Source organism: Wolffia australiana, chromosome 1 (assembly GCF_029677425.1).
Source record: "Wolffia australiana isolate 7733 chromosome 1, ASM2967742v1".
Lineage (NCBI taxonomy): Eukaryota > Viridiplantae > Streptophyta > Magnoliopsida > Alismatales > Araceae > Wolffia > Wolffia australiana.
The window spans coordinates 9,745,249-9,762,500 of NC_135835.1; the positions used below are offsets into that span (position 1 = coordinate 9,745,249).

The 17,252-nt window shown below is 38.8% G+C and overlaps 2 protein-coding genes across 2 annotated transcripts in view; one reads left to right on the forward strand and one right to left on the reverse strand.

The window, feature by feature from the left end:
* Positions 1–14,507: 14,507 nt before the first annotated feature.
* LOC144705571 (ribosomal RNA processing-like protein) lies at positions 14,508–16,234 on the reverse strand. Its single transcript, XM_078578333.1, has one exon. The coding sequence runs from the start codon at positions 16,145–16,147 to the stop codon at positions 14,585–14,587; it is 1,563 nt and encodes a 520-aa protein (XP_078434459.1). The 5' UTR covers positions 16,148–16,234; the 3' UTR covers positions 14,508–14,584.
* Positions 16,235–16,369: 135 nt separating this feature from the next.
* LOC144705578 (ribosomal protein L6 family protein) overlaps positions 16,370–17,252 on the forward strand; it is a 1,670-nt gene continuing 787 nt past the window's right edge. The window contains exon 1 of the mRNA XM_078578345.1: positions 16,370–16,537. The gene's annotated coding sequence lies outside the window, so the exon portion shown is untranslated. The remainder of the gene's footprint in view (positions 16,538–17,252) is intronic.

Consider the following 17,252-nt stretch of genomic DNA (forward strand, 5'->3'; position numbering starts at 1 on the left):
GTTTTGTTCCCACCTTTCTCTCTGATGGATATTTTGTAGTCGTCAAGCCAATCACACCACCATGTTTATTTAAGTTCATTGAATAATATATTGCATTCATTATTATTCTAGTGTGATTTTTATAATTAAATCCATGAATACGTGCAATGAAATAGTAAATTATGACGAGATCATAATACAGTGAACATTAGTCTTTAAACATGCACGTGTACCCCCACAATTGATTAAAGAAAAGATGTATGTTGACGTGCCATGTGAAAACATGTGCCACCTAAGGCAACCATTTTTTCATATTCCCCCTTTCTGAAATGAATGACACATGCCAGTGTGACATTGGCAACAAAAGGATGAAAACAGAGGAACCTAGTAATGTGGTGTGCGGTGACACGCCGCCACATCACAAGCATTAAATTATGATATTTAGAGTCTTTTTTGTCTCTTTCTTCAAAGCAGGTACACATGGCACTCTCAAAGCATGTGATTGCAGAATAAAAGGTGATTTCACTGATCATTAAATGAATTACAATCGGACATCTCAACCGCCAATGAAAAAGGAGGAAGCATCAGCATTGATGATGATGAGAGAGAAACAACACACGACTAAGATTACTCCAACTTCAAAGCTTGATATTTGATGATCCACCAGGTTGATTGAGCTAAAAATTTGAGGACACTTCATCTTCCCTCCCTCCTTTTGTCCTTATACCTTTGATCTATAAATATATGCATGGACCAGTGTCATATTCATCCATAAACTTGTTTCCTAATCATGTGGGCTGATCGAAAGCTAGTAAGTTTTGAGATCTGTCAAGCTTGTTCTTTTTGCCTTGTGTGTGTGGGAAGAAGCGACAGAGAAGCGAGGGAGCTAACCTACATTCACAACGTGCCAAGATCATGGCAGAAAGTAAGGATCTATTTTACATATCTCTGCCTAGCAATGTTTCTTCTTGACATCATTGTTAGCTTTGATTGATTTCACCGTCACATCCCCCCATCGCACACTCTCTAATCATATCTTAACACTTTCACGTCATAATCTTGTCATAATCTTACTCATCATTCTTCTTATATAACTTGATTTTTACCTCTATCCCATGCATTTATCATTGCTTGATCATCACTCTCAGTCAATCTTCTCAAATCTTAATCATTACTATCTACTATACACTATCATCTTCTTAATTATAGTACTAATTATCACTGTATCGCCTTATCATTTTATTTTCTTGTCGCTCGATTCTATATCTTTTATGTATATCATCTCATCATGTTAATCACTATTTAAAAAAACATTTAAATAGTATTGATGCTGATTCCATCATCAATGATGTGATTTCAGGGTTTTAAAACTACACAAATATATGTATAGAGAATAAATATTCATTCAGGATCAGTCTGCCATGTTTGATGAAGTGTTGCATGACATGAAGATTAGTTATCTCTTCAATAGGTTTGATAAAAGCTTGTGTCACTGTATATGCTTCATCTTTGATATGTCATTTGTTTTTGTTCATTTTCTTTTTGTTTGGGCATGATGCTGATAGACCGAACCCTCCACACATATCATATCATCGATTTTGTGTGCCTGGTTGGGGATGTGGTCTAACAGGTGCTTCCAAAATACCATGTGCTGTGCTGGGAAATGTGGTTGGTGGGGGTATAAACAGACCCATATTGAGACATGGTTGATTTTAATTGCTGTCTAGTAAATTTCTCATTGGACTATCTCTTAGAGAAGATGAATTTTTGAGAACCTGTTGGCCATTGATGTAATATTGGTCATCAAACTTCTCTATTTGGGAATCCACAATAAATTCATCACTCAAGCGCTACTCTATATGCTTCCTCCAAAATTCAAATGTGACAAAGTCCAATCTTTCTTCTTATCAGATCTTGTCAGAACAGAAATGAGAATATGTTGAGGATGGATCCTCTTGAGGTCACAAGTCAGAATTAACTCATCAACTTTTATGATATATTTAGGTGAAATTCGAGTTTCTTGCAGAATCTATAGCCACTGGTCAATAAGACAAGAGTGACAGTTTTCAAAAACATTTATTCAAAAGCTATTCTTTGGCATTGTTTTATGTGTTCAAAGTTCTTTCTCTACATTGATCAAGTCATTCTTAGAGATTTTCTGAATAAATTCTTTCCCACTCATAATTTGAGGTTAAGAAGCCGCAACTTACAAGACTCAGTAATTTTTATTTAAGATCTCTTCGAAAAAAAAATCAATATCATCTTCTAAGTCATAATATTATTTAGGACCTCTTATACCTGTCGAAAATCGGTGCCTAAACTTTGTTAATTCAATAGTCATGGTCATCTTGTCCTTCACGAGCGCGTCTGCCTGGGGGTGGTGACCTGGTTTCACATCTCTCTAAAAGTATTAGATGATCACACATTCTTCATAATCTGACAATTCATCCACCACTTCTGGGATGTCTTCAATAAGTTCTAAGTGTTCACTAAAATAATGCAATCTCTCCGTCAAGGTTGGTCACGTGTCTCACTCCCAAGTGGGAATGGTTTTGTCTCCTGAGGGTGAGTGTTTAAGATTAGGTGCTTGATATTCTATTCATGATCAGGTAACAAGAAACATAAAGGTGAGAGCATTGATATGTGGCATGGAGGTATACATAAATAGATATGTCCAAGAAAACATCTCTGTAACCATAACCATAAGAAACAATGCGCTACAGATGTGGCCCTAGAACATGCCTTAGTGTATTTAAGAGTAAGAGAAATGAATGTGCTTGATAGATGGAGGTAGAAAATTGCTTTGAAATGGTATATCACAAGATAGAACCCCACTATTATGATATAGAGAAATGAGAAGGAGCAGAGAGAAAACCGTTGCTGACCGGTGGTGATAGAACATTGCATTGACGGCAAGATAAAGCCTGGATAGATAACTATTGAGAATATAGAGGAGCAGAGAAAAATAAGTCACCAGCGAGAAATGGAATGAGAAGGACTTATAAAAAGTTAGCTTCCAATATCCCACTAACCCTCTCTACTTAATATTTATCGGGGAAACGAGGTATCAAAAAGGGAAATAAACTAATATAAATAGACAACTTGTCATGGCTCTCAAGCGGTGGGTGGGGGCTAAGGTCACCCCCTACTTTCAGTCATGACAAGATGGTATGAGGTGGGAAATGGGCGGTCACATGCCCCAGATTACATCAAAGCCTCTCTTTTTTTCTATATCGATATCACCAAATATTCAAACCTGACTTTCTTCTATTGATTATATATAGATCATGAACACTTTCAAACTCGGGAGATAAGCTCATGAGTAATCATCTATCTAGATTGGTTATGGTTGATTCATCATCTTTAAACTACTGACGATTGATTCATCATTTTGTAATCATCTATCCAAATTGTAAATGTAGGAAGCTGCATATCAATCCATTGAATTGGTTATGACTGATTCATCATCTAATTTTTACTATCATTTTTTCATGGCATCCCAAATCTCCTGAACATAGTCACTATACGATTTAAGCCATTTTTTAATCATGGAATCTAATAGTTAGATGAAAACACATCCACTTAGAAATGGCAAAGGTTGAAAACATGGCTTCATGGCATAGTTGTTTGCATGAGAAAGGGTGGATCATCTGTCATATGATAGACCTGACCTTTAGGTTGGAGAGTAGTCTTGACATATTTTCTCTATTGACGGAGTTTATGCTCAGTAAATAGCTTTCTAGGGGCCACTTGGAGAAGATGGGTATACTCCAGGTTGATATTACTGGTATCTATGTTGGGTTCCCCTCCATATAATAAAGCAATGAGAACCAAGCCTCTATTGGGTTCCACTTGGGGCAGAATATGATGAACATAAAACATATTGTAAGCCGTAAGAAAAATTGTAACACGTGCCCTGGAGATGGGGAAACAAGTAGAGAAAAAGACACATACTATTTGGGGTGGTATTCATCACCCAGATTTATGTGTTCACAAAGTCAGACTGATAATAATTGCAATTACAAATTGCAAATTCTGTTTTGCATAGGCATAGGGTCCAGTGTTTCTGTTAAGGCAAACTCGGGGAACCACCAATTCCAAGTTCTGTAGTAGGACGTCATCGCTCAGATAGTGAGAACTATAATCATTGTTAGGGCAGAATGGAGAACCCGACAAAACCAAGTAGTATGATATCTTAGCTTGAATAATAAGCATCATCTTTGTTGTTCGTGCAGACCCGGAGGACCCAAGAAAGCTAATCTTTTCATGTCTTGTTTACTTGAGCATTTGTTGATATGATACCATGTTAAGAAACCTAGTTCTTATAGGAAATAAAAATAAACACAAAATTTAACAATGAAAAAATAAGTACAGTGGATATGTTTGCCTTAATATGTGTCATACATGAGAGTCACATGTTACCACAAAAGAGGGGTATATCTGATAACAAAACCAAATGGATTGGAAGCTTATTGGGAAGGAGAAGTGGAATTGTTTAGGGGTTCTTGTGGCAAATAATAAAGTAACATTTTTTTATAATCAAATTATTATACAAAAAATTAGCTGGACAAGGTGATAAGAAGCAACAAAGATATGTCTAGAAAAGAAAAAAAAAATCAAAACCTAAATGCCACAAGAAGCAAAATCAAAAAAGAAATATTCCTTGAGAAAAATTAAGGAAAAGTTCTAAAGAGTTCACAGACCTTGTCTACCTCAAGATAATCAATAGCAGATATAAACCACTTATTCCTAATGGCATTGAATGCAATCCCTTCTACCATTTCAATGTGTGGATGAATACGTGATTCCTATAATATTGTAGAGTATCAATGACTGTTTAGATGTCAGAAGTCTGTCATTCCTCCATTTTCTACTTAGATGTCTTCAAGTCATATTTCACATGTCTCAGGAGTGTATCATCAATAAGGTATATGTAGTATCATTAGGACATTACACAAGCATTTAACTTTTAAAAAAGAGAGCTAGAGATATTTTATCGCATCACAAACATATGGTCATCATAAGCTTTTGTAATGGATCTGGATCCATTTGAGATAAAAAATATCTGATAGATAGCCAAGGTATCCTTGAGATGATATTATGTGTGTCCTAAATTTTCAGACTAAAGTAAGAGTAGGTCAGTATTTCTTGTATCACAGTTCTAGGCACAAAGATGACCAACATCCCATTATTCAGATTGTAAAGCAGTACTCAAGTATTGTTTAAGTACAGAAGTGTCATGTAAGCATTAATGCTCCACGCACATGAAACATATTCCTGCCCCAAATAAAAATTATAATGACCCTTTCTATTATAGATAGTTCAACCACAAACCAGATACTTCACTAATTTCAATGCAAAATATCCCCACAAATGCATGCTCACTAGCCCAGACTCCGACCCGACAGATCTTGATACTCCCTTCCTACCAATCCCTAAATGACTATCGGATGTGGCTCCCCTTACAGATTACCTTGAGAATTGACACTATAACTGTGATCTTGACATCCTATTAATCTCATGTCTCTTTCCTTTAATGTTGATGCCTATCTGGTAGTGTTTACCCTTTGATATCCTTCATGATATCTGACATCAAACACATCGATATCTGATACCCAGAAAAAACAAAATTGTATGAAATGTCGATTTCTGATTTCAGTGCTGATATCAACAATATAGTAGGTGAATAAAATCTCAACAGGGATTGCCATCATGTGGACTCCAGCTGCTCCCAATGCCAAATAACGGATTTTATCATATTTTGATGACCATATCTCAGAAAGTAGCATTGGATTGAGGACATATTGACAGTATAAGAATGAGAATAGTATGTACTTTTCCATCTAAAAGACAACAAATAGTAATGATGGATACATGTACTCTTCGTTGCCCACATGCATAGTCTAGCCTCCGTCCTTGATGGTCTAATCAGATTTTTGTTTTTTCTCCATGTTTAGTGCATTGTTTGAATGAGCAAAAAGAATGCATGAGAGCTGTAAAAAATACCAGAAATCAAGAATCATCAAAAGAATTCAGAAGATTCTGGATAAATTTGAACTCAAAATTAATAAAAGTCCAACAAATTTATGTTATTACGTAAAAAGAAGCATTCATCAGTTTTTGATATTCTAAAAATTCTTGTCTGATTTTAAGATACATAAATCTACTTTGTCTTATCACAATATTAATACTTTTTTATCATGTTAGGTATCAAAAAGATCTATAGCCAAAACAAGCATCTCATTTGGGCGTCCAAGCATCAATATGTAGTTGGACGAAGATGAAGGATAATGTTTGGGACAATTGAAATCCAACATCATCATTTGATATCTAGATATCTGTGTGGGTATCATTTTTCTCTCTGAAAACAGTATCCATGATGAGATCGGCTTTGATCATCAGTGTCCAGGACATGTGAACACTACCATCTTGTGACTTTATGATAATGTTCGAGGATTGGGGTTAGAATTTTGGGGACATGGTCCTCACGTGCTAGAGAAGGATTCATTTCATGCTTCTCCTGCGGTCATGCCTTTGGCTATGCATTTGACATCTCTTTCATCTCAAAATATGCAAATAGCATAACCTCATCGAGGACCTACCACTGATATACCTTTTAAAGATGATTGATGGTTTTGGTATTGATAAATTGCTTTACTAGATTTAAATTTTTATTTCTTATGAAAAATAAAATTGAAATCTTCTGATATTAAAATATATATTTGTAAAATTAATAAAAAAATTCAGACTCTAAGAAAAATATCCAAAGACTATTGTAATAAAAAGTTATCGGATCTACTAAGACTTCTTTTTCAAAAAAATGTTATATTTATTAAGAAAAAAACATCAATGCATGAGCATGAGACTTTGTGTTTACATTCCCAAGAAAAATGTGATTTAGTGAAAATACGGACATATATAAGATAAAATAGGGTATTACTCTCAAGTAGTAATGTTCCTACAATAATGTGAGCCAAAGCTGTCTTTACAGAAGCCAACCTGATGATAATTACCCCATTAATATTTTAGTTTATTTGTTTCCACGTTTGACTTCAAAAAATAATTTACCTAATGTTTTTGTATGCATGTGCTTTAATAAGCCAATTTTGGATTAACAAGACTTGATTTTCATTAATTTAAATATATTTTCCCGTTGGTCTACCAATAAAAAGAAAGATATAGGTTTTTCTAATGTGCTTAAGAAAATAGTTTGAAGAATATTACTTTTTATCATCAGATATATTGTGAAATATTATTTTATTATTTATCAGAATAATTAAAACAGTAAACATCATGAAAATAATTCCTACGGTGAACTAAGGAAAAGAAGTTTCCAAAATTCAAGGGGGAAGCTTTCATGATCAAGAGATAGTTTTTCAAGTTTAGGAAAATTAATTAAATGGACATGTTCATTTGGAAAGTTTACAAGTGCATTCAGATGAACATAGAAAAAATGATAGATATGGCAAAAATGAAACTGAATTATCTGATCTTCATTTAGCATTTTGGAAAAAGGACAAGGGAAAATATAAAGGAAGATCAATAATTGAATACTGTTTAATGTATAGTTGTACTTTCATTAAACCATAACAGTTTCTTTACACTTATTCATAGAGAAACAAATTCTAAAAGTGACGAATTCAGTTAAGGATATATGATAGATACCATACATGAACAAGGAACTAGACTCCTCCTTTAAAAATTAAACATCTGACATGGCTACATTACCTGAAGGGAGTGAGTGTAAAGAGGTATTTGACAAGCAAGAAATTGAGTGTGTGATTAACATGAATTAATCGTGTTGTTGGCATTTATATTTATAAAATAATATTTATAGAAGTACATTTTTTCAAAATATAGAAATCTATAGGAAGATACAGGAGTAGATTCACGGCAAGGCCATTGTAAAAAAAGATCAGAATTTATATATTTATTAAATATGTTAAAGAAAATAGGGAAATAGAGAAATTCCTACTTTTTATTTTCACTTCTTTAAATTTAGAGCTCCAATTGATGACTAAGACTTAGCTGCAAACAATATTAAATAACTGGACAGAACATCATCAGATTGAATTTCGAACTGTATATGTTCAACATTGAAGGTGATGATGAATAATTCTGGTGAAAATTTTAGGGCAAGATAGGATAGATATTGAATTGAATTTTGGAAACAAATTATAAATATGGAAAGACTGATGGCGCACACCATCCTGACCTGTCGAAGGCGTCATCCGTGTCGCCGCCATCGTCATCGACTACCGGGTGAATTATGCTCGTTTTATTGTGTTTTGATTTCTCATCTTCTTCGTTAGTTGTGTTTCGTCTTTTCAGACTCGTCGCATTGCGACACGTCCGTCGTTTTGTCCATATTTTTGTGTTTTTTCGGATGTTGGGAGGGGTCCTTAGTCAATTGGACTCCCTCCCTTTCCCCCTTCCTTTTTATGTTTTATTTTCCCTTATTTTTGTAATTGGGGGCCCATTATATAAGGGGCCCCTTGTTGGACTATCCTTCCTCCTCCGCGCCCCCTTGTCGACCTCCTAGGCTCATTAACCTCCCCTTATAAAGGAAGAGGGGGGCCCTAGGAGAAAGGTAGACCAGGTTTTATTTTGTTTTTGAGTTGAAGCTCCCGACAGATCTGGTGTCACCGTGAGGAAAGAACACGATGGAGAAGAGCGGATGGGAAGAAGAGGAAGAAGAAGTAGTAGAGGGAGGAGGAAAGAGGGGAGCGGAAGGAAAAATTGGGGAATAATCCTGAAATAGAGGGATAGGAAATAGTGTTCACCCGTCCCAATACCGGTATCAGATTACGGTATCGGGATGGACGCTGTACCGGACACCAAAAATCAAATTTCGGTATCCATTTTTTCCGATATCCTGATATCGGACAACGATATCGAATATTGGTCTCTACAGTGCCGATATCCGATATTGATATCTGTCTTGATGTCGTCATCCGCCTCCATCTCAGGGGGGAGGATGACGATATCGGATATCGGTGTTGGATATCGGATTCTGATATCCAACTTAGAAGGGTTGAATAAAACTTTAATTAAATCATTATAAAACAATTTTTAGGTGAGTCAACGTGCAGTTCGATGGGAGCTTGGATATCGTATGGCCTTGGATGTATTTAAATCATTGAAAATGAAGAATACTATTGTTTTTTTCCTGTCGATTCCGGATATCGATATCTGGATACCGGTTCCGATATCCGGTATCTGACATCCGGTATCCGATATCCGGACCGTCCTTACCCCTCCAATATCCGTCCACATCTAAAAGATGGATACCGACCCATATCCGATATCCGATATCAGACACCGTCCCGGTTTTCTTGCCGATATCGAATATCAGTTGTCCGATATCGGATATCGAATGGATATCGGTTATGCCAACACTAATATTAGGAGCCAAATCTCCCTCTCGCGTCCACTTCCTCCCCCCCGCACTCTCGAACGCCAACTCAGGTGGATTGCGTCCTTTCTCCTCTGTTGCCATGAACGGTTATCCTCCAGGCCGGCAAGGGAATCGAAAAGGATCAGAGAGAAGAGAAAGGGGGAGAAGAAGAGAGAAGAGGAGAGCCAGGTTAGCTCCACCCTCCCCTCCCCCTATCATCTCTTTGCACCCCCTTATCTTAGTGACCACGAGCAAGGCGCTGCCGTCGCTGAGAATTCCGTCGCAGAATTGAAGAAAAAGAACGGGAAAAAGAGGAAGGGGAAAGAGGGAAAGATGGGGAGGTGATTGGATGCTCAAATTCACTCCCCCCTCTACAATTTCTCCCTTTCTCTCCCGTGCCAGAGACTGGTGATGCCCCCCACGGCCTCTCCAACCGCCGGCGATCTCTCCTATTCACCTTGGGCCGGTCCAGGCCACGGTCCATCATTGCCCTTGCCTGAACTGTCCTACCTTGGCCCAACCGAGCCGCTCCATCCCAGCCCGAGCTAGAGCCATGCCCGGCTACTCCACCCGCGTTTTCCCCTCTCACCGGCCGCACACGTCGGCCACAATACCAGAGGCACCTCGTCGCCGGGCCGTGCTCGTGCCCGTGCTCATGCCGCCTTGCCGCTGCGTGACTAGGGGTTGTGCCCAGTCGCACCGTCGGTGCTTGAGACATGTCGCCCGAGTCCAACCGTCATCTACGCTGCTCGCGCCGTGCCGTCGGTAGCTGCACCCGTGCCACGCCGTCCGTGCGCGCGCCTGTGCCTTACCATGCCATCGCCTCGCCCCCGCGCCCGCAGTCTATGTGGCCCACGCCTTGGCCACGTCTCTCCATCCCCAAGTGCCGCCAACTGCTCCTGTGCAACATCGTCAGTCGAGCACACCGATCCGCTCCGGCTCCTCTCCACTCGCCACCGGCGTTGGTTGCTGCAACGACGAAGAACCTGCACAACGAGCCGCACGCCGACGAGGTACATTGTCCCTCCCATCGCTCATTATATTACCTTTTGGAGTATACTTTTGATCGATTCCACCGCGCTCGGGCAAGATAGGTGAGAGAGGAAAATTGAGAGTTGAGTACGATTATTGAGCGTCTTTTCATGCAGGCCCGTCCGGACGCATTGAGGGGGCGAGCCCGTTCATTACATGCGGGTCCCAACGGGTTGACTCCGTTCGACGCCGTAGTCGCCTTCGTCCCCTCCAACGAGGCTTGAGAGGCCACCGTTGTCGTCACTCGGTGACCCCTTCGGAGCTCAGAGTTTGGCATGTCTATCAAGTTGGGGCCTGCGATTACGATACGTAGGACGCATTCATTGCATCGTAGTTACATCATCCGTTAGGGTTTTGTTTATCCATCGGATGACGACACTGTTGACATCTGACATCACTATCTAGGTACTCGAGCCTCGACTCGGTACCGACCCGGCGATGTCCTTGATGACTTCCGGCATCAAATTGGTATCCGAGCATTGTCTCGATACCCGTCCGGACGACGACACCACTGTCATCTGGCATTAGAAACAATATATGGAAATCATTCTAGAGAGAGAAAGTAGAGAAAATTGAGGAAATTTTAATTTTCATGTAATTTGAAACACATCCATGAATAAAATGGTAACTGAGATGAGAATCATAAGAGGCTATTTTATGCTTTTCAATCTCTATTTTGAATGCAAAGAAGTTCTCTCAATCCTCAGAAGTCCTCCAAGGGCATGTATTTGTTGCCCGTGCATTGGTGTTTTGGAAACATTCAAGAGAATCAAGAGATCAAGAAGAAACTTACAAATTGAATAGAAAATGCAAGAAAATTTTTGACTGAAGCAGCCGGTGTGTCCTTCTAGGCCAATTAGGGTTGGGGCTAGTTTCCTTTCCTCGGTCCTCTCTCTCTCTCTCTTCTCTCTCTCTTTCTCTCTATCTATCTATATGGTTAGTTTATTAAAAAATGGATATATATATCCATTTTTTAATAAACTAACCATATAGATAGAGGAGAGCCAAAACACAGGACTATCATCAAATTTGGGCCTAATCAGAGGGTTAAATTTCCAGATATCAAAATTTTAAATTGGAACAACATGAGCCATTGGATCTCATTTATCTTGCCTGCACACATGCACCGGCTGTATTGAAGTATGCGGTCTGATTTTTCAGCAACCGTTTGTCATATTCTCTACACGTCTACAACCTAACACCACGCATCAATCAAAAAATTGATGAAGAAGGCAAGGATAAATCAATTCAATCCTTTAATCATGAATGGCATCATGAATCATGATAAGTTATGTATTTCAATATAATCATTTCTTTCCTCTTAGCCACACGCATTTGGCCACATGTATGGGTGTTTATCAGGGATCGGACAAAAATATTTACGAAATTAAAGTCATAAAAACATGCAATAATACCAAAAAATACAAAAAAATCATAAAAATCACCCAAAATTTTATTTGAATCAATTTTTAAGAATATATCATAAAAAGTCATTTTGATGCAGAAATTTATGTAATATGCATGATTTCTATGGTAATGTGCATGTTGGCAGTATTCATGATTAAAACAAACTCTAATGGACAAGTCAAGAGATTTTTTAGCTAGGTTAGTGGTTAAATGATACACTCAACTTGGCAATAGATAATTTAATTTGCTCTTGAATAATAGATAAATAATGTTAAGAGTAATAAAAGTTTGAAAGGAACTATAGGGAAGACTACATAAAAAATATGTAAGTAACTCGTTCCTACATTAAGATTTTGAAGAGTTAATTTATATGTATATATCTCTTGGGTATGAACAAATAAATATGCAGAAATCATGCAAATTAAAGACGACAATCTATGGGTTTGAAGAAATCTCCAAGAGTGTGGTTCGGATATAAAAAATTAATGAAGCTCATATGCCATTTTTAAACATAACTATGATATCACAGTAGTTTTAGTTTCTGTAGATGACGACATGCTTTAACTGGTAATGAATCATTAAATAAAAATGTTGGGTTAAACTATCTGTAGAGTCGATTTGAAACATTTATAAATATTAAAATAGTATTTTGGTTTGGAGACTTTGTTTGCTAGATTCGGTACTCAATTATCTCGACGGAATCATCCGCTTGATCATGGAATATCACGATCCAGAAAACAATCTTAAGACCCAGTGCAGAAACAAAGTTGAGAGCACTTGGATATGGAGCTGCTGAAGCAGAGTGGATTAAAGGTTATTAAATAAATTATTTGATTGGCATCTATCAGGTAGATGCCCGAACCAACAATAAGCATGGTTCAGGATCCTATCCGACAGTCATCTAGGAGATATTGGAAGACGGAACTATAAGAATGCCATTCATCAAGTCAACATCGTTGTGCAATCATCTTCACAAAAAAACTGGCTTGGGTCCAATTTTTAAGGACTCAGCAACCTTTGGATGAATAATTTTCATACTTCGCATGAGGGGAAGTGTCAAGAAGAAACTTAAGGAATTTGGATACAAAATAACTATGTATTGCTAATCTTAGTTTTATGCACTAAGCATTGTATACATATTTTTTAGTATTCCTTTGGAGACCCCATTAAAATGCATTCGCCCTTTTATTCCTCTTGGAGAACTGGAAATTCTTCCATGATGTTCTCTCTAATTCTTCTAATATGAATCTTCTTCATTCACTGAGGAATTGATCACCTGCAGTCTGCTGATACCTGTATATAGTACTAAAGACAAGAATTTCATCTTGACTTTGAGGAGTCTTTATCAAGATTCTTTGACAGTTTCCACAAGGTTTGAAGTGCATCTTGATTAATTATGTATATTTAATTCTGTCTCGTTTTTTTCTGTAATTCTTCATAGAACTGGATTAATTATGTGTTTAATTCTTTCCTGATTTACTTCGTAATTCTTCTAAGATAAGTCTTCTTCATCCACAGAGGAATTGATTACCTTCAGTCCGCTGATGCCTGTACGTATTATCGAAGACAAGAATTTGATCTTCACTCGAGGAATTTTTATCAAGAAGGATTTATACAGCATTCGTTAGCAGTTAAATTGGTTATATTCCACGAATGATACGGGTTGATTCTTCTCCTTAGAATAATAATTCTATAAGGTTGCCACTTAGAAGAATATTATAAGTGAGGACTGGAATTGAAACTCTTCTACAGGGAAGGAGCATCCTCATCCTTGCTTTCTTCCTCACTGACTGATTTGATACTGGCAAAGATGAACCCTTCTAAAGTTGACCAGGTTTCGATGCATTGTCCTCCCCCTCTAATCCTGTTATTTTGTATAAACTGGCAAAACATTCTACAAGAATCAAGGGATACGAAAAAGGAACCGATAATGATGATAAAACTATAGAAAACTAACAGAAGAAACCATTTTGGGTACCTTTCTCTAGCTTCTTAATGAGTTCTCCACGAATATTGATCTCTTTTTGTACTCACATCCCAAAGATTGTACTGAAATTTATTTTGTAATGTTTTCTCTGTGGCATTGGGTTTTCGAATTACACATCAGAGTAAGGTGAACCGTTTCTTTTGTTTATGGATGAGTATCATTTTTAAGGTGTGTCGCATATTAGTTGAACCAATATCTATATGAAACATCACTTGAACCGAACAAGTTTTTTTCAACTTTCACTTTCCTAGTTATGTCTGGGAATGACGATCAATTTAAAAGCTTGTATTTTATCAATAATGCTCCATTAATGTTTGATAATCAAAAATGAATCTCCGTAGAAAAATGCGAAGTATTATTCTTAGAGGAGTCATAATACTTTTGCAAGTACGACATTCTTTCACATGTTTTTGCATGCTCATAACTATAAAAACTCAAAATGGTCAAACTCGCATGTTAAATCATAATGCGTTCATTGAAAATGGTCGCCCTTTATAATTCTAAAATTGAAAAGTTCAGAAATTACAAGTCACCATCTGCATGCCCGTAATCTATATAGATGAATGCATGGATAGTATATGGAATGGTTGACGGATGGATGTATAGATTACGAATGGCAAGAACATTCATGACATATTAATGTAGTGATGCATGTATGATGAATAGCCATTATTCTATAAGTGTGCTTACCTTGCGCCAGCAACATCAAAATAATACCCTCATAACATCGCTCAATTAATATTATCCATGCATTCAGGACGAAGAAAGCTTCAAGAAAACGATCATATGGAAAGACTCTGCAGCTTGCGCAAGCGTTTAACTGCAGGAGAGATACTCTTGGAATTCTTTCTGGCCTTCTTCACAGAGCTGGCTTTCGTCTTCATCTTTCTAACTTTGGGGGGAGTTGCCTCTTTAATGGCGCCAGAAGCAGCCCGTTTCTTGAGAGCGCTGCCGCGAGGCGTGGCCGAAGGCGGCAATCTCAAGCTTTGAGGAGGAAGAGGGTTGTGGGGCTTCCAGACGAGATTGTTCTTAAGTGAGAATCTCACCTTCTTCACACTCCGATCGCCATTGCTGACACTGGAAGCTCCTAAAGTTGACGATTTGGGCTTGGAAGACTGAGCATCAACGCTCTTTGATTTCTTCTTCCTCTTCACCGCAACGGCCGGGGTGGAAATTGGATCAACACCAGCCCCCATTCCTGATTCTGCAGCAACCTTTTCAAATTGCTTCTGTAGATTGGCCATGAATGTGTCATTAAACGAGATAGCATCACTGGAGGAAGGAAGTGGCGGTGGAACTTCTCCAGAGGAGGGATCAGCGGCGACATTGTTCTTCAATTTGGACTTCTTCCCATCTCTGGATGATTCCTTCTTCTGCTTCTTCCTCTTCTTCGTCGAGGTCGTGTTTGGAAATTTCTCTGTAATTCCTGATTTCTGATCGACCAGTTCTTCTTCTTTAGCAGCATTCTCGGTTGAGAACGAAACTTTGATGCCCGAGGTTTCTAAATCTTTCTCCAATTTGAAGAACCCATCTCGCAAACTGAATAATAATCTCCTGTTCCCTTGTAGAGTATGCTGAGAAGACGCAGATTCGAAGAACAGGGGAGAAAGCTGCAAGCCGAGGGCGATTTTCCCGACCTTGCGAACCTCGTCAGCTACTTGATCGCCATCCAGCTCGCCTCTTTTCACATGTTCCAAGTATTTAATCCCATTTTCCGACAGACGGGCGAAGATACTACGCTTGATTTTGCCCGTGAGAACCTTATCAGGGGAACTCTCCAGCACAGAGATGAAGGGTCTGAGGAATTTCGCAAAAACTTGAGGAAGAATGGGAAGAAACGCCATGATCTCGTCCAAGAAGATTTCAGCGATATGATAATTCACACCCTGAGCCTGGCATTTGTCGGAACTGAGAAGAGATTTCTCCGACAAGATACCCATCAACCGAGCCAAGAGTTCATCATCCCAATCGTTCCGGCTGAGTAGAAGAAAAACGTGATGAACAAACCTCCGGATCAGGAGATAGAATTTATCCATACGGAGGTGGTCGATGCCGCTCCATTCCCGACGGATGGTGACGAGGAAGGCATCAAAGTAGTGCACCGAGGTAGAAACTTCGAGGTTGAGCAGTAGGGAGGCGAGGCGATTGACGAGCTCGGATTGAACGGGGAGCTTGTCGGAGTGCCACATACAGTAGAAGAGACCCTTCCAGATCTTGAGGAGGTCTTCTTCGGGGGTCGAAGCGGAGAGGAAGCTCGTCAGAAGGCGCACGGCGCGGTCGCGGGAAGCCCTGTTGCAGGACGCCAGCTGCTTCGCCACTGCCGAGCTCGTCGCAGCCGCGTCCATGGCGTATTTGCAGGGAGATTTCTTCACTTCTCCAAGACGAGGAGCGGAGAAGAAACCCTAGACGATGAACACTTTCAGTCAATGGTTTCAAGTTTGGGCCCATTAACGACTTCTTATAAAGTTTTCCCGCCGTGGGCTTTGAAATTCTTGTTGATTATTATTAAATTGTGGGCTGGGCTGAGAATTTAGAAAGCCCATCAGTTCATCTTGTGTTCGGGAGAAACCCTAGTTCTTGGGATCGGCAGATTCGTCGCGGGGAAGCTCTGGCGGTGGAATCGTGCCCCTGGGAAGCTTATTTTCCGTATTTTGATTCTATAGACGCGGGAAAGATCCTACGGAAGCGCGTTTCCGACTAATCTTATTCCTGATATAGTCGTCGGAATCCAGTAGGTAGGTGGCGGATCATATGTTTCATGTTTCCCTGCCTTTTTTTTTTAGTTTCTATGAATCATAGTGAGTGATAAATGGATAAATGATGATGAATTGGTTGGATGAGGCATTTATTGCGAGATAATAGATCGTCGGTGTTGGATTTGACAACTTCTTGCCTTCTGCGGAAGCAAAATTTTGGATTTGTGCCACGAATTCGGAAGCTTATGCTGGAGATTCTGCGGTCCAGATTCATGCCAATTGTTTATTTGTGAACGTTTTTCGATTGATTTGTGGAATGTGAGCTTGTGAGGAAGTGAAATTCCCGCTTAATGCGGCAAGATAAAGATCGGGAAATTAATATATCTAGTGTAGAGGTCGAGGATCCAAAATTGGGCTTAGTGATCACCGATCCACTGGAGAAAAATTAGTTTTTTTCTCTGGATTTTTGGTTACTTTCTTTTGAAGAATCCACAGAATGCATTCTATTGATTCATGATGATCTGGGATCACGGTGAACTCGAATTTCCCCCCATTATCCAGGAATCATGGTATTTCGTCGTTTGATTTATGGAATGCCTGGTAATTAGGATAGGTCGCTTAATGCGGTAGAACAAAGACTGATAAACCAACATCTTTAGTTTGGGGTCAAGGATCCGAAATTGGGCTCGCAGAGCACTTTATTGTTGTAGATTTTGGTTACTTTCTATTGATGAATCAACAGAAAACCATTCTG